Source organism: Sciurus vulgaris, assembly GCF_902686455.1.
Source record: "Sciurus vulgaris genome assembly, chromosome: 2".
Classification (NCBI taxonomy): domain Eukaryota; kingdom Metazoa; phylum Chordata; class Mammalia; order Rodentia; family Sciuridae; genus Sciurus; species Sciurus vulgaris.
The window spans coordinates 17,376,100-17,394,746 of record NC_136462.1 but is presented as its reverse complement, the minus strand read 5'-3'; the positions used below and the strand labels follow the sequence as shown (position 1 = coordinate 17,394,746).

The 18,647-nt window shown below is 37.1% G+C and overlaps 1 protein-coding gene across 1 annotated transcript in view; it reads right to left on the bottom strand.

Annotated features, from left to right (window-relative positions):
- The window catches only part of GALC (galactosylceramidase), a 74,920-nt gene that overhangs the window by 8,409 nt on the left and 47,864 nt on the right, over positions 1-18,647 (bottom strand). The window contains 5 exon segments of the mRNA XM_079128983.1: positions 1,421-1,601; positions 2,668-2,818; positions 4,560-4,646; positions 5,300-5,389; positions 18,517-18,644. Coding sequence (XP_078985109.1) covers positions 1,421-1,601; positions 2,668-2,818; positions 4,560-4,646; positions 5,300-5,389; positions 18,517-18,644 — 637 coding nt within the window.

The window sequence follows — 18,647 nt, the reverse complement described above, 5'->3', positions numbered from 1 at the left end:
GAGGCTCCCTCCCGCTCTCAGGGAGAAGACACTGATTAAGGAGGCTGCGAGGTGCCAAACAGATTCCAGCCCAGGATCTGCCACTACAAGTCTGGGGTCCTGGTAAATCTCACTCCAACACCTCAGGTTCTCAGTTCATAAGGCGAGGAGGATGACACCTCTGCCGTAGTTGTGGGAAGTTCCCTAAAGTGCCTGGTATTTCAGTTTTCACTCCTTCCTTTCCTGAGTCAGCAGATACAGGACAGAAAGGGACACGGGACCAGTGTAGATCGCTAAGCACATCTGGCTGTCTCACACAGAGGCGGAGTATTGGGGAAAACAGAATAAATAGAAGAGACCAATCACACAGATCTGGGAAGTCAGGAGGAGAAGCGTGGAGCTGCTGGGAGAGCAGGAAGCGCCGCTGTGCGTTCCAAGCAGTGGAGCACCATGTCCAACAGTCCTTCCTCGACGCAGATAACCGCGATGCCCAGTTCTGTTCTCCCAGACTGTACGTTTCCCCATGGCCACTCTCCTCCACCTCTCTCTTCCCCACTGCTTTACCCACATAACAGATTACGGCAAAGACTGTTACCACTTAGTATTGAATCTTTAAAATGCTGTCTTTGGAGAGTGTAAACTCGTCTTTCTACCACAAGTGGCCTCTCAATTTCTCTGGAGTCTCATCCAGAAATAAGAGAGTTTGAGTTTAGAGAAAGCCCTCTATAGTGTTCAGGGGGCTGGGGGCAGGAATACAAAGAAAACTTAAAGGTTTCCTACAATGGCTTACTTCCAACCTGATGGTCAAAATAATGGGTCATGCCATGAACTCTTAAAACTCTTAAGAACCACCCAAAATGGGTATAATAATAAGTTAGAACATTGAAATTTCATAACTAAAGAGGAAGGGTAAGTTTGGATTAGGTAATTATATTTTAAGGGAAAAAGAAATATGACTTGTCCCTTCACCATGTATTTGAAGAAGAGAGTTGAATTCAATAGCCAAGTAAAGCTGATTTACTTTTCACTATCACCATATACTGACACCTGGTAATCAAAGTTTCACAAAGGCTAAGACAGTGTCATTCTACTATTGATCCAGCAGGTGGCAACACCAGATCAACAAATCAACTCTCCAGCAAAATAAAACCACAATCTACAAGTAAATATTCAATTACAACTGAGTCCAAAATTTTTCACTTTTTACATTAGGATCAATTTCTCCTGCAATAACTAGTACTAAATTGGGCCAATATTAAGGAAGAACATGGAGGCACTAAAGTAATTTGCTAAATAGTAGGTGCCATAGTACTAAAAAATGATGATGCATCTGTTGGGTTCTTGTACGAGGAGGACTACTGAACACTCTTTGACATCCTCAGTGTAGATCTGGCTGAAATGACCTTGTAACGCTGGGTATATTCTGAAGTGTCTTACGTACCACTGGTAATCTCCTATAATGCTGATCGTGTTGGAAGAATCAGCGGCCCACGTAATAGGTCGCTGATTGAGAACCTGGCGCAGCGTGTAGCGATGCTCTCCGGGGTCTTCAACATTCATATAGTACTCAAATACACCAGTCTGATCAGCAAAATTTGGAGCTTCACTAAAAAATGGGTAATCTGTTTAGAACACAATAGATTCTGTTTTAGTATCAAATCTTTACAGAATCTTATAGTATATTTTGAAACACTGTTGAAAATTTAAGTAAATAATACATATAACCAAAATTTAGGGTTTAGGTCTAATAAAGAGAGATTGATTTTTATATCATCCAACTTTTATCCATTTTTATATTATCCAAGTAGTTTAGCAGACTGCAATATAGTTCAAAGAGCTTTACGTCAATTGGCTAAAGATCATTTCCTGGGAAAGGACACAGACCCAGTAGCAGTGAGAGACAGTGGGTGGTAGAAGTCTTCAAATGGTGGAACAAGCAGACCTGAAGCCAAGAGGAAGTTCAAATCTCTTTAGCAATACTAATTCCCTCCCTCTTACTCTCCTACAGGTACAGAAATTTTGGAGCAGATTACAGAGCCACCTGACTGTCTATGAGGCCAATAATCCTACGCAACACCACTTATTAGTTAACAAATTTTGTTTCTTACTGAGTGATCTAGGAATATAATCACAATGACCATTTCTTCTCTTTTTCAAATGGTTCCCCTAAATTACCTACCATGCTAAACTTTTCTAATGGTTTTAAGGTGAATCTTTCTAAACACCAGCTATAATATACAACTCCCAGGCACAGCCAAAGGGTTTATGATGACGTGGATTACTCAAGAACAGTAATTCCCCCTCCGCCCCCCCACCCACAACACTCAGTTCACAAGCACCATGAAGACGGCATGAATATGGCTTAAATGCCACCCCAAGGAGAACTCCAGTAACAGTCGATGGGGCAGGGGCAGAGTTGTGAATGTTAAGACAGTAAAAACAACTGAGAATTATAACTTTCATTCTGAAAATGACCTCTATTTTTTCTGACTCTGAAAAATATTAGATTCCAAGATGGGATTTATCTTGCAGGAACACAAAACTTAGGTCTCCTTTCACCAAAGATTTGAGAGTTGGATTAATGTGCTTGTGACAGGCATTCCATCATGCAAGGAGTCTGACAGATAGAAACTGACCTACTCCTGCTAAAGATGGAGGCCAAGGGACTTTTTAGTGGAAGAGACTTACCGACATTGAAATCGTCCTTATAAGTGAGTGGGAAGGACTGGGATTTGGGAGGCAGCGGGTGGTTGCCTTTGCGGCCTGTGGTGAGAGTGGTGAGTGTAAACAGCTCGTCCTCTTGCAGGTCCAGGGTGAAACGGCCACCAGTGTCAAGGAGCTGAAAAAGATGTTGGAAGGTCAAAGCCAGGTGCTATTGTTCATCTCTGGGACAAAACAGCTTTTACAAAACCAAGCTTAATGAAGAGCCCAGTTCATTTCTGCTAGAACTTCCTAAACGTGTCAAAGACACATTAACTAATATACCAAGGCCCTTGGGATCCTTTTTTCTTAAGTATTTTAGAAGACTTTATAACATTAACTATAATTTATAGAAAAAAAATTTAAAGCATTTTGCTCCATGAAGGGAAGAAGGATTAGGATCCCCAAATCAGTTATAAAATACTTAGGAATTCTGAAGACTAAACCAGATAATTTGTATAAAGTGCTTAGCTTAATGTGTGACCAACAGCAAAAACTCCCTATGTCGTAGCTGTCTTGTGTTAGATGCAGACCTCTGAAGACACTAGAATCCCTTGCACAATTAATGTAAGCATTAAATTTATGCCCATTTTATGAGACTTTGTAAAGTTTTTTTTTTTTTTTTTCTATTTGGAATTAAAGAAGTTTACATATCTTTGCTTTAACCATAAATTGATAAACAGATCTATAAAATATCTGATGCCATATTGTGGTTCAGAAATAATATTCTTTATCCTCTGGGAAAAATCAGGTTTATTATGTTATTTCTAGCAATTTGTTACACAAAAAGTAGAAACCATCCTGATTTTGTTATGTAATGGGTGTTTAATCATTAATAATGACAAGTTAGTAAATAGAACATTAAGAATGATCAGAAAAAGGAGCAAGATTTGTGTTAATTAGGTGAAGTAATGTGCTTGCTGGGGCCGAAGATTTCATTGAGACCTTTTGGAGAAACCTCCATGCTGAGCACTATAGCAAGCCCCTCGGCTGAAGCAAGGCAGGGGCCCAGTTCTCACACACCCACTGTTATGGGGAAACAAACTGGTCAGCACACAAGCCAAACGGCTAGGCACTAAGACTGGAAGGGAAGGCTTCGAGGCAGTGACACTTGAGCTGAGTATTGAAAGATGACAAAAGATCCGATGAGAATCGTTCCAGGAGAATAAAAGAACGTGTGCAAAATGTGCAAGTAGGCAAATGGGCATGCCATGCTTTGAAAAATGCAAGAGGTCCAATCTGTGGAGAGAGGCCAGTTTAACAGGACATGCATCTAGAAAGCAGTCTTCCACCTCAAGAGAAGGTAACAAGGGTCATATGCTATATGCTAACGGATGTGAACTGACAGGGAGAGAAAATCGCTCGTGCATTCTGAACAGGGTACTGGCAGAACCAGATCTGCACTGCAGACAGCACTCTAGCGGCAGGTGATGCCTGGACGCAGTTTCTGAAATCCAGGAGAGTGATAATGAGGAACTGAAACAGGCAGCAGCAGCAGGGGTAGAAAATAAGAAATGAGTAGCAAAAGCACACAGATAGAAGAATGGTCCCAACTAATCACAGTGGAATACAGAGGGTGAATGGAAAAGACAGTCTCGAATGAGACTTGAATGTCCCCCATATGCAGCCAGATGGCAGTGGCACTGGCCACCAAATCAAACCAACATCTAAGAACAAAACATACCCATAAATATACAAACTTCTGTAATGCCTTAGAAGATTTCTATTTTAAAAACTGGAGCGCAAATATATCTCCATTATGCTTCAGCTATAAAATCAATGATCAATTAAAAAATCTTAATTCATCAATCAACTTTCTATTCCCTTTAACTGCTTTACTGTTACAATACCCAAAATACAGGAATTTATTTTAAAACTACCCATAGAGAATCCAGTTGTTTAAAAAGACGTCTCTCCAGTGGTTTTGCAAGTTTGGTATACCACACCTGTAGCTCTGGTATGTCACTCTGGGGAGAAAACACAAGAAAGCATGGTTCAGTGATCCATCACATGTGCTCTGAGAATTTCCAAAATCAGTACCAGCAAGAACAGAGCAAAGACAACGTACACCATTTCTCTTTATCAAAAGAACCATCTCAAATTTTGAACAATAATATTTTTTAAATAGGAAAACGTCATTTAAGCAAATACTTTATTTCCTTAAACACTAAAGAATTTGGGCCAATGTTTTAGAAGATTTTAGTGCCTTTGCTTAAAAAATGCTCATTTTTGTACCTATGTAAAAATTGTCAGACAGGGTAATGCATTGTCTCAATTCAAATCTAACAAGAGGTAGAAATAGCAATAATCTGGTGTCTTATCTTTTGTTTTTTATTTGTGTTTAGTACACTCAACACTTAAAAGTTTCTCAGACCACCCAGAACAATTTTCTTGTGAGTGACTTCTATAACTTCCTCAAAGACACAGGGAGCTTTACCTCCTACTAGCTTCTGTCCTATTTTATTAAAAGAAGTCAGGAAAAAGAAGATACCAGAGCAGTCATATATTCATATGCAAATTGTTAGTAGTTCATAATTAAGACTTAAGAACTGCTGGCCTGTGATAGAATATATAAATTCTGAAATCAAAATCAAAATAAGAGTCACATTTATGTACTTACAAAAGATCCCTTCAAAACAAAGGTAGCCAACTGGTGTGACACATTATAATATGGAAGAAATGGCCGAATACACGTAGAATGTTTATGACTCTGAAAGAAAAAAAAAAATCATGTAAGTTATCCAAATGATGAGCAAGCTATTTGGGGTGGAGTTATTTAATGACCCAAGATTAACAAAAAAGGCACGCATTAGATAACAAATATGAATTTATTTCATACTTTAAAATGTTTTCTACTATCAACTGAATGAATGTGCATTATATGGACACAGTCAAATTTCAATGAGATTTCAACTAAATCAAACTCTGAATGCATAGCTAAATGCTGAGACTCAAAATTATTTTTGTTATAAATGTTTTTCAAATAAAATACACCAAATAAAAATCAAAAGCTTGGATGTTTTTGCTAAAAAGGCATCACATATAAATACACAGTAAAATCAGCTAAACACATGTGACTAACAGTTCTCTGACTAAATAGTTACTACTATAAATTGGGATCAAAAATGTATGAGTCAGGACTGGGGAGATAGCTCAGTTGGTAAAGTGCTTGCCTTGCATGCACGAGGAACTGGGTTCGATTCCCCAGGACTGCAAAAAAAAAAAAAAAAAAAAGAAGCATGTATGATATATAATTCCTACTTTAGAGGACTCAACAATTAGAGAGCACTTACAGTAACAGAGTCTGTCCCAGCCTTTGCAGACAATAAAAAAAAAAAAAAATTACAACTATTGCAATCCCTACTCTCAGTAATTGATAATATAACCAGAGAGAAAATCAGTATGGCTACAGGAGAAATGAACAACACTTCAGGTAACTTCCTGATTGGCTTCTACAGACCTCTCCACACAGAACACTGACCAACGTATACCATGTCCCTATCTACAAAAGAAATCTCAATATATTTAAAAAGTTTAAGGTGTGCAAAGTACATTTTTTGACCACAGCAGAGTTAACTCAGAAAGAAATAGAAAAAGAAACCTCTGGAAAATTTCAAAATATGTAAAAACTAAATAACGAACTTCTACAAGGGCCAAACAAAAACTAAAAATAAACTGAAAACTTCCTAAATATGATTGAAAATGAGTTTACTTATCTAAGAAGTCCAACGAACTCCAAGGATAAATACAAAGAGATGCACACACAGACACATCTTAGGAAAAATGCCGAAAGTTAAAGAAAAAAACCTGGGAAGCAGCAAGAAAAAAATGACACTACTAACAAAGGAACCTCAATAAGATTGACCGTTATCATTGATACGGTGAAGGACAACATGTTCAACGTGCTCAAGGAAAAAAACTGCCATCCGAGAATCCTGCGTCCATCAAAGCTACATTCAAAAAAAAAAGTCATTTTCAAGTAAGCAGAAATTGATGGAATGTGATGGTAGCAGATGAAGCTTTTACAAAACACAACAGGAAACACTTCAAGCTGAAAGCAAGGGACTCCATACAGTATTTCAAATGCACAAACAAACGTACTGGTAATGACAATTATTTTAAAGACAGTAAAAACTCATACTATCCTTTCTTCTCATAACTGATTTTAAAATTGCTTTATGAGATAATATACATAATTTTTCTGGTGGGCTTGCAATGAACGGAAATGTTTAATTGCCAGGAACAGCACAAAGGAGCCAGGTGGACACAAAGCTATATCTGGAATAAGGAAATGACACCAGATGGCAACTCAAACACATAGAAACAGATGAAAAGAACCCAAATAACAAATTAAGAAATAAATGTAGCAAAAGCTATGAACACATACCTGCTCCCCTTTCTTCTCTTAGCTTGTTAAAAATATAAATTTACATATGAACTAAAATTTATAATGTCTTGCTAGGTGTAATACAGTAATATGGAGTAATGATACAATAAAAATCAAAGGAGAGGAATAAAACGACCAATGAATATTTCTTTATCTCACTGGAACTCAATTAGTTTAAATCTGAAGTGATTCTGATGAGATGTATATGGTAGGCTCTAGATCCATCACTAAATAAATAACGCAAAAATAGTGAAAAAGGTCATTAAAGGAATTAAAATGCTACATCCAAAAATATTCATCAATACAAAAAAAATAGTAAAGGAGGACTAGAGAAACCAAAATTGAGACATATAGAATGCAAACACTGAGAAGATAGCTATAAATCCACCTGTAACATTAGTAACATTAAATGTGACAGGTGACACAATCCAATGGAAAGGTCAGATGAGATTTAAAAAAAAGAGATATTCCAACATGTGCTGTTGACAGGAGAAAAGGTAGACTGAAAGTAAAAAGAGGGGAAGCTATATTAACAGAAACTACAAGAAAGCTAGAATGATAACAGCTAGAAGGATAACCCACAAAAGATTTTTTAAAAAATAAGAACTATAACTAGGGATAGAATATAATGACAGAAAGGTCAATACATTAGATAAAAAGAGTAAATATAAACATGTTTGCACCTAAGAAAAAAGTTTCAAAACAAGATGAAACAAATAACTGACAGAACAGGGGAAGGAAGATAGGGCAAAAACTGCAGTTGAAGATTTTAATTAGTAACTATTAATAACAGATCGAACAAGGAAAACAAGAATTAAACAATCCCATAAACTAACCAGACCTAAGAAACATCTGCACAGCATTCCACACAAGACAGAATGTATACTCTTCCCAAGTCCACATTCTTCAGGATACACCAAATGACAGGAATTAAAATAAGTATCTTTTCCAATCACAATAAAATAAAATGAAAAATCAATAACAAAAAATGTGAAATTCATGAAAGTGGAAATTAAAGAATACCTTCTTAAAGAACCAATGGGTTAAGGAAGAATATAAGGAAAATTAGAAAAACACTCTGAGATGAATAAAATGTAAATAGACCATAAAACTTTAGAAAACACTAGTATACTAAGAATATACTAGAGTACTAGAGTACTGCAACTAGAGAAAGTGATAGATACAAATGCCTATACTTAAAAAAAAAAAAAAAGAAAAGAAAACCTCAAAGCATTAACCTTCCTGCTAGCCCAAGAAACTAAAAAATTTTAACTCACTAGAACTCAGTTTAAATCTGAAGTGATGAAACAGTAGGTAATGGTTTAGACGTGAGGTGTCCCCCAAAAGCTCATGTGTGAGACAATGCAAAAAGGTTCAGGGAAGAAATGATTACCCCATAACCCAATCAGTGAACTGATCAACGGACGGGATTAACTGAGTGGTAACTGAAGGCAGGTGGGTGTGGCTGGAGGAGGTGGGCATTGGGGGCGTGGCTTTGGGGTATAATTGTATCTGGTAATGGAGTCACTCTGCTTTCTGATCATCATGTGAGCTGCTTCCCTCTGCCACGCTCTTCTGCCACACTGTTGTGCCTCACCTGAACCCTGAGGAAGGGAGCCTTCTGTCTGTGGATTGAATCCTCTGAAACCATGAGCCCCCAAATAAACTTTTCCTCCTCTACAGCTGTTCTGGTCGGATCCTTTCATCAGATCGACAAAAAAGCTGACTAAAGCCCAGTGATTCCTGTCGACAAACCAAATCCATAGGAAACTGAAGGGAAGAAATTAAAACACTAGAGTACAAATCACTGAAATAAAGAAAACAACAGAGAAAAATCAATAAAAGTAAAGGTTGTTTCTTCGAAAAGAAGAACAAAATTAAACCTTTAGGTACACTAAGCAAGAAGAGAGAGAGAAGACTCAGATTACTGAGACCAGGAGTGGAAGAGGGTCATTTTTACCAACCACACTAAATTTTAAAAAGGGAAAATTATGCACAATTACTTGCAAATAAATTAAATAACACAGGTTAAAAAGACAAATATACATAAAAACAAAATCTACTAAAGAAATAATGTAAGGTCTGGATAACAAGTAAACCATAACAAGTAAAAAGAGACTGAAATGATAAACCAAAGCTTTTTGAAGGAAAGTCGCAGGTCCACGTGGCATCACTAACTGTTCCTACCAAACACTTGAAGAATTAATAACAATCCTTCACAAATTCTTCAAAAAAGAACATTTCATTCTATGAGGTACTACCATGATACCAAAATCAAAGACATCATAAGGAAACTGAACCAATCTCACTTATGAATAGAGACACAAAGTCCTCATTAAATACTAGCAAACCAAACCCAGCAACAAATAAAAAAGGTTTATACATGATGACAAAATAGGATTTGTCTCAGGAATGCATGGGTGGAGCCATACAAAAGTCAGTCAGTATAACATACCACACTATGAGAACAAGGGCAAAAATGACATGATTGTACCAAAACCCCAGACCACATAACAAAGATGATTAGATGAGCCAAAGAAATAAAAGGCATATAGATTGGAAAGGAAAAAGTAAAACTATATTTATTTGCAGGCAGCATACTCATAAACAGAAAATCCTCTAGGAACCTACTTGAAAATTATTAGAACTAATAAATGAGTACAGCAAACTTGTGAGATACAAGACCAATATTTAAAAATCAAATACACTAGCAATGAAGAATCTGAAAATGAAACTGTAGTAGCATCAAAAAAAATACTCAGGAATAACAACTTAAAACAAAAAGAAACATAAGATGTATACACTGAAACTACAACACATCACAGAAATTAAATAAGACATAATGAATACACAGACATCACACCTTCGTGGACTAGCATGTTATGATGGCAATACTCCCCAAGTTAATCTACAGAGGAAGCAAATTCCCTAACAAAAGTCTAGGTGGCCTCGCTGCAGAAATCAACAAGCTGATCCTAAAATTCACTTTGAAATGCAAGGGACCTAAATAGCCAAACAAGCCTGAAAGAGAACAAAGCTGGAGAACTCATTCTTCCTGATTCTAAAACTTACCAGAGAATTACAGTAATTAAGAAGTATGGTGCCCACCAAGGACAGCTGTATAGGAAAATGAAATATCATTGAGATTCCAGAAATAAACTCTCAAATTTATAGCCAACTGGTTTTCAACAGGGTGCCAAAGAAAGACAACTCCAGTATGAAGAACAGTCTTTTTAATAAATGGTGCTAGGACAACTGGATATGCACAGGAAAAAGGAGGAGGTTAGATAAATATGTAAAATGCCACATTGTGAAATAAAATGGAACAAAGACCTAAATGTAAGATTTCAAAACTAAAATAGTCTTATAAGATACTATCGATGTAACTGTTACACATTCATGACCTTGGATTATGCACTGATTTCTTAGATATGCCACCAAAGGAGAAGAAACAGAAGGAAAAATTGGACTTTACTTAAATTTTAAACATTTTTACTTCAAAATTCAACATTAAGAAAGAGAAAGACAACTTACAGAATGGGAGAAAATATCTGTATATTATGGATCTGATAAGGGACTTTTATAAACTTTTATATACAACTAAAGAATAAAACCATAAATATTCAAATTAAAAATGGCAATGGGCTTAAAAGGACATTTCTCCAAAGATACACAAAAGTCAATAAGCACATCAAAACATCGAAAGATATTCAACATCTTTAGTCACAAGGAAAATGCAAATCAAACTGCAATAACATATTACTTCATACACACTAGGATGGCTATTACCAAAAGACAGACAATAACTATTCATGAAGACATAGAAAAATCCTACAGTTCATAAACCAGCTGGTGGCAATGTAAAATTGTGGGTCTACACTGGAAAATAATCTGGTAGTTCCTCAAAATGTTAAACATAAAGTTATCATTCAACCTAGCAATTTCACTCCTAGATATACACACAAAAGAGAACTAAAACACATTCACAGAACTTCTACACAAATGTTAATTGTAGCACTCTTCATAACAGGCACGACAGTTCAGGAAAAGTTATGCCACACTATTTCTTTTATTGGTGTGATATAATCACACACCATAGTGGGATTCGTTAGGACATATTCATACATGTATAAAACATAACTTGGTCAATTTCATTCCCCAAAACCTCCCTTTTCCCTCTTCTCCTCCCTTTCCCTGATACACTTCCTCTATTCTATGGTTTCCTTTCTATTTTCATCAGATTCACCCACCCCTTTTTTCTTCTTTAAAAATCTCTGAGATTTTTAAAGAGATTTCCAAATCTCTTGACTTTCTGAGTTTACTTATTTCACTTAACATAATATTCTCAAGTTTCATCTATTTTCTGTAAATGACAATTTCCTTCTCTTTATGGCTGAATAAAACTCCACTGTGCATATTATGCCCAATTTGCTGTATCCATTCATCTGTTCATAGATACCCAGGATGGTCCATGATTTGGCTTTTGTGAATCATGCTGCTATAAACCTGAGGATCAATATAGCATGCTGACTTTAATTCTTTGGAAATTTCAAGGAGTGGTAGAGCTGGGTCATATAGTGGCTCCATTTGCAGTCTTTTAAGGAACCTCCCTATCAATCTCCATTGAGGTTGGACTGATTTACAGTCCAATCAACAGTGTATAAGTGTTCCTTTTTCCCTCAAATAATCACTATTTATACTATTTATTATCATTTATTTTTTGGTTGGCTGGTTTGTTTTGTTTTGTTTGTTCGCTTGTTTTTGTTTTGGTACTGGGGATTGAACCCAGGGGTGCTTAACCACTGAGCCACATCCCCAGTCCTTTTTATTTCATATTTTCAGACAGGGTCTCACTAAGTTGTTCAGGGCCTTGCTAAGTTGATGAGGTTGCTTTGAATTTATGGTTCTCCTGCCTCAGCCTCCTGAGCTGCTGGGATTATAGGCATGCACCACTGTGACTAGCTATTATTTATATTCTAGATGATTGCCATTGTAACTGGAGTGAGATGAAACCCTCAGTGTAATTATGATTTGCACTTCCCTGGTTACTAAATATATTGATCATTTTTTCACATATTTGTTGGCCATCTGTATTTCTTTCATTTGAGAAGTGTCTGTTCCGTTTATTTGCCCATTTATTGATTATTATTTGGATTATTTGGATTATTTGGAGGGGGGTTTGTGGTGCATTCTGAGTTCTTTATATATTCCAGATATCAATCCCCTGTCAGAAAAGTAGCAAAGATTTTCTTCAATTCTGTTGGCTATTTCTTCATGCTCCGTAGTTCCCCTTTTTGTGCAAAGCTTTTTAATTTGATGCCATTCCACTTATTAATTATTGGTATTATTTCCTGAGCTTTAGGAATCCTATTGAGAAAGTCACTGCCTGCACCTGTATGTGGAGTGCTGCCCTGTTTTCTTCTAGTAGTTGCAAAGTCTATACTCTACCCAAGAACTTTTGATTCATTCTGAGTAGACTTTTATGCAGAGTGAGAGATACAGATCTAGTTTCATTCTTCTAAATATGGATATTGAATTTTCCCAGTACCACTAGTTTAAAGGCTATCTTTTCTCCATGGGACACTGTTGGTTCCCTTGTCAAAGATCAAATGACTGTATCTATGTGGATCTGTCTCTGTGTCCTCTAGTCCACTGGTCTATGTATCTGTTTTAATACCAGAACCATGCATTAAAAGAGTTTTGGTACTATACTTCTGTAGTATAATTAGAAATTAGGCATGGTGATGTCCTGAGTATTGCTCTTACTGCTCAAAATTGTATTACTTTTTCTGGCTTTACATTCGTCTTATGAATTTTAGGGCATTTTCATAGTTCCATGAATAATTAACTGGGTGTTTTGATGGGGTCTGTGTTGAATTTTTAGATCACTTTCAGCAATATGAGCCAAAATATTGAAAATATTGAATTAATATTGAAAATATTAATTCTCTCTATCCGTGAACATGGGAGGAATTTTCATTTTCTAGTGTCTGCTTCAATTTCTGACTTCAGTGTTCTGTAATTTTCATTGCAGAGGTCTTTTTCTTGGTTAGGTTTAGGTTTATTTCAAGGAATCTTTTTATTTTTCTGTTTTGAGAATGTTCTCAGTGGAACTGTTCCTCGATTTCTTTTACACCTGATTCTTTATTCTTGTATAGAAAAGCTGTTGAGTTTTGTATGTTGATTTTGTGTCCTGCTACTTTGCTGAACTGTTCACTAGCTCTCGAAGTCTTCTGGTGGACTTCTTTGGATGTTTTAAGTATAGGATCATATCATATATGACTTTTTCCTTTTCCATTTGTATCCTTTTTATTTCCTTCTTCTGAGTAATTGCCCTGGCTAAAATTTAAATTACCATACTGAGAGTGGACATCCTTTTCTTGTCATGATATTAGAGAAAATGCTTTCAGTTTTTCCCTATTCACTATGATGCTGGTTTGGGGTTTGTTACATGTAGCCTTTATAATGTTGAAGTAAGTTCCTTCTATCCCTAGTTTCTTCACTGTTTTTACCATGAATTTTGTTTAAGACTTTTCTGCATCTATGAATATACTTATGTGCATTTTGTCCCTATTCTATTTATGTGGTGAATTATATTTATTGACATGTCTAGGTTGAACCATCTTCACATCCCTGGAAGGAAACGCTATTGCCTATGATGTATAATCTTCTTAATGTTCAGGGTCTCTTTTAGGAAATCAGATGCTATTTTGATGGGTTTACGTATAAATGTGATCTTACATTTCTCTCCTGAGACTTTGAAAATTCTATGCTTAATCCAAATATTTGGCATTTTAATTATAATGTCATGTAAAAGATCTTTGTTATATAGTGTCATGTAAAAGATCTTTCTTGAACTTGTCTATTCCAGGTTCCAAATGTCTCCTTTTATCTATGTCCATCTCATTCCCAAGGATTAAAAATATTCTGTTGTTCATTGAAAATGTTATCCATGCCATTAGCCTGTATTTCTTTTCCATCCTTGATGCCCATGATTCTTAAGTCTGATCTCTTAATATTGTCCCAGAGTTCTTGTATATTCTGATCATAATTTCTTATTTTTAAATAATGTCTAAATATTCAAAGCTGGTCAATTTGTCTTCAAGTTCTAAGATTCTGTCTTCTACTTGGTCTACTCTACCAGAGAGACTTTCAACTGATTTTTTAATTTAATCTATTATGCATTTCATATCCAAGACTTTTGTGTGGTTTTCATTATCTACTTATTGAACTTTTTGTTCATATCCTATAATGACTTCCTTGAATTCATCTAGTTGTTTTTCTGTATTCTCCTGTAATTCAATGATTTTTTAATATAATCATTCTTCTGAATTCTTTATCTGGTATTCTATCACTTCAATATCTTTGAAGTCACTTGCCAGTGAATTATGAACCTTAGGAGGTATCAGGTTACTTTGTTTATTCATGCTTCTTACATTTCCATGTTGTGTGTATGCTTATGTTGGGATGAATTTCTCTTCCACTTTTATGTGAGGGTCTTTTCAGGGAACAGCCTTCTCTTGGTAAAGTATTCAAGGATGACTGCTGTCAATTACTGAATGTAACTCACAGCAACTTGGGGTCCTTCTAGTAAGTCATACAACTGTTTGCATACAGAAGGGCCCATGAGGTACACCCTCTGGGATTGCTCTTCTAAATTGACAACTCTGTATGTTCTCAATCTATATTTAGGCCCCTTCTCAGTATGGTGTCCTCAGTCTTTGTGTTACTTCTCTCTGCTGTTACTGCAGGACCACATGTCTATGAGTGAAACCTGAGGGACCCCCAGTCATTCCTACATAGGGAATGGTCATCGCTTTGGGTTTATCATCACCCCTACTCTTCTTAGTATAGTGTGGCTGAAGTTTGAGTGGGATTAGGTTTGTGTGGAGAAAGGTGTACTGACTCTTAGCTGGGTTGGGGTACAGCTCAGTAGCATAGAATCTACTAACACTATCTGTGATAGTATCACACTAGATTACCAGCACTTCAGACAAGGGGGAAACAAATGATAGCAAAATAGCAGCCAAAAACATATAGTATTAAACTAAATACCAAGTCCTGCTATGACATCTACAACACTAATAACCACAAAAATGGTAGTAGTCAGAAATTAATAACAGCAAAAACAACAATCAGCCATAAACTAGATATAGCACTGAAGTAAACATCAGATGTCAAGAACAATATCCACAATGCTAATAATGTCAACAACATGAATGGTGGGGGCAGAGATTACTAAATACTTTTAATAATGGTAAAAACGCAATTCATTAAGGGAAAAGAAAATGAGGTAGAATAGAAAAAATAAGGTTAAAATATTCAAAAGGTAAAAAGAGAGAAAACAGAACAGAGTTAATACATGAAGGCCAAAAAAAAAAGTGGAGGGACTAAATGGAGAAAGAGCAAAAGAGACAGAAATAAGAAAATTTGACTATTGGAGAAGAAAGAACAACAGAAAGATAATAAATGGAAAAAATGATTTAAAAGTAAAAATAGGTGTGTATCTATATGAGAACCAACAAAAAAAAAATTCCTAATGAAAAATGAAAGAACTGTCTCCACTGGTCAAAGCAATGGTAAAGCTCGGATATTTACTACCTGTGCTAGACTGCCGTTCTTTCTGTTTCTTCTTGGGCTAGTAACCCACAGAGGAAACACTGGGGTTATTAAACCCTTCCTTCTGTGCTGCCTGCCAATCTGCTGACTGGAGTGGCCTGGGCTTGGAGCTGGGTGAAATAACTCTCAACTTCCCTGTTCACCAGTACAAAGAAGGATGGAATGGGAAGTACCACGTATTGGAGTTTTGTCCAGAAACTAGATCGATGCATTCCTGGGGCAGAGATAATGTAGAGTTCTAAATAGGAAGTTCTCTTGACTGGGGCTAACTCTGATCAGAATTTTAGAACTTTGTCAGGTAGTATCTACTCTGAAGAGATTAGATCATTAGATTAAACCCTAGGGCCAGGGAGATGCTCATCTCTGCTAGTCATCTGTAACTCACAACCCTCCCATGAATTCTACTCATAAGACAGAATAACCAACCAGCTTAGGGGGAGGGGACATAGCAGGTCTCACACACTAAGCACCCATGACTGTAGCCTTCTAAGACAGAGTCCCTAAATGTACTCACAGTCACCTATTTGATTTCCCAACCCTCTTCAGCTGGTTGGAGCCACCAGACTCAAAAGGAAAGTAAATTATACTTCCCTCCATACCTATGACCTGAATCCGCCTAGATATAATCTTCTTCAGTCTTTTTCAGTCATGTTCTGCCAGGTGCACCCTAGGCCACATGGTAGATACTGACCTGGGCAGTGTAGCAATATTTGCTATAATATACCTACTTCCTGCAGTAGCTCCAGTGTGGCTTCACGAGATGCTCCCTGCATCAGCTCTCCCCTCACAAGCTGAGAAACCCGGAGCACTTTTTAATACTCCAGCCTGCTGTGCAGCCTCTGAATCAGATAAACTCTTAGTGCCCTTCTATAGGTGTTTCCATGCTAGATTTGCCACTGTTTCTCTATCTCTCCATTTGTGTTACCTCTTTCCTCTGCAGTGACCTAGCACCACTGTCACCACTGGCTTGGCTGCATGGACTCCTCATTGTCCTGTGTTTGAAATACCAGAATTTCTGGGTCTCTGAGTCTGATTATCCAATATTGAAATTTCAATAAATTCCCTCAGTCAGGCACCTAGGAATCAGTATTCCTGCTGCTTCAATTCCAAGCCATGAAGCAACAGGAACATGTAGTCTTATTGTGCTGTGCTATTTTTTTCAGTCCCAAAACATTTCAGGGGAAGGAATTTGAGAAAAGAACAGAAGCAAGAAGGTTACCCTCTAACTTCCCCCTGCTTTTCTACCCTGAAGCAGGTCATAAGAGCTTTGTTTGACAAATTCCCTTTCTACACCCAGAGGAAAAGAATATCCTTAGTTCTGAAGACGAAATTTCTGGTGAAAAGAATGACATGCCCACTGGTTCTGGAGACTACATAGGAGCTCCTGGGAAAACTGACAAAAACCTAGCAAAAAGGTAAGAATTTTTGCCAAGGCCTGCTTTCCCGGATTTCCTTATAGAGTACCAGGTTAAGAGGAAAGTTTAAAAAAAAAAAAAACCCTCCTTGTCCTCTCCTTTTCAAATTCAGTTTAGCAGGAGAAAAACAATTGTTTCATCTGTTATTCTTATAAAGTAAATTTGGTTTACTACTAGTTATGGATCCTTTTCCTCTCAGGGACAACTTAAATATTTTTTTCCTGTTTGTCTCAACTTATGCCCTAAGAACCTGGCCTGACTTTCTGCCTGTCCACGGCATCTGAGTTGTCAGTTTTGTTTGTACAAGCACCCAACTTCATGTTAGGAGCCCCTATTATATGGCTGGATCAAATATGGGTTGTACCTCAATTGCAGTTAGCATACTGACTGCTGCCAGCTCTGGTGGGGAGAATATCTGTGTTTGTCTTTCATTTGGCTCTCTGCGAATGACTCTGGATCTAGGGAGAGCTGCATCTCTGTAGGGAAGTCCTTTTTGTTCCATGGTAAGTGATGAAAGGCTTATTGGTTTTGATTCCAAAGCACTTGGTAGATTTGGTATAAAAAAAGATCAACAGTGACAGGAACATTTACTATTTGTCCTGGCTGAAACCTGATAATAAAATACTTGAAAGGATTTTTCTAATTTTTTTAAGAGTGCTGTGGTCAGAAGGTGGCTACATAGTAGGTTGAAATTCAGAACCTCATAGGAGATACGTCTATTTTTAAGGCCTCCCTCAATAGGATCCTGGTTCTTCCACAGGTCAACTGAAACCCTCTTTTCAACCCCCTGTTGACTACACACTACAGCAACTCTATCCATCTCCCTAAGTTTAAACTTCCAAATTGGCACTTGTAAGACCTCTGCTTTCCATGTGCCCCTGCTCCTCCTTCCTCCTTTTGCCACTTTCGGTCTTCCATCCAGTTCCCTGAGTCCTTGATTTGTCCCACTTCCAGTCGCTGCCCTCCCCATTCCTCTGTTTACCACTGCCAGACCTTCTTCCTTCCCACCACAGCCTCTCGGCCACTTGGACTTTAGGCCCCCTTCTCTCAACAGATTCAACATCCCCAAAAGCACCTGCCTGAGAGTGAAAATGGAAAAAGACACAACCTTCATGAGATTACAGATCAGGGCAAGGGAAAGTCTTGAAGGTCTCCTCCACAAATACTGGTGGATGGAGACCTTACACAACCCCACTGCCAGAAAGACAAGCACCAACTATCCTACACAGACCAGTGAGTTGCACTGCCATGTCTTACTAAAATTTTTAAATGAAAGCTCTAAGACCTTGGCATCTTTCTAAATGTTTATGTATATGCACGCATAAAACCAAAAACAAAGGGTGTTCAGTTTTGCATTATGCTATTTTTCCAATAGTAAACAAGTGAGTTAATCCAATATCAATAATGAAAAATTACCATAGTTTCAACGATGATGGTGAGGTTACCTAAGCCATCAGTCAGAGCTACATAGCTTCCTCCTTTCTCTAAATGTCCAACTGTCTTCAGGTAATACCAACCTGGTTGAGTAAACTGAGTTGTATGAGCTA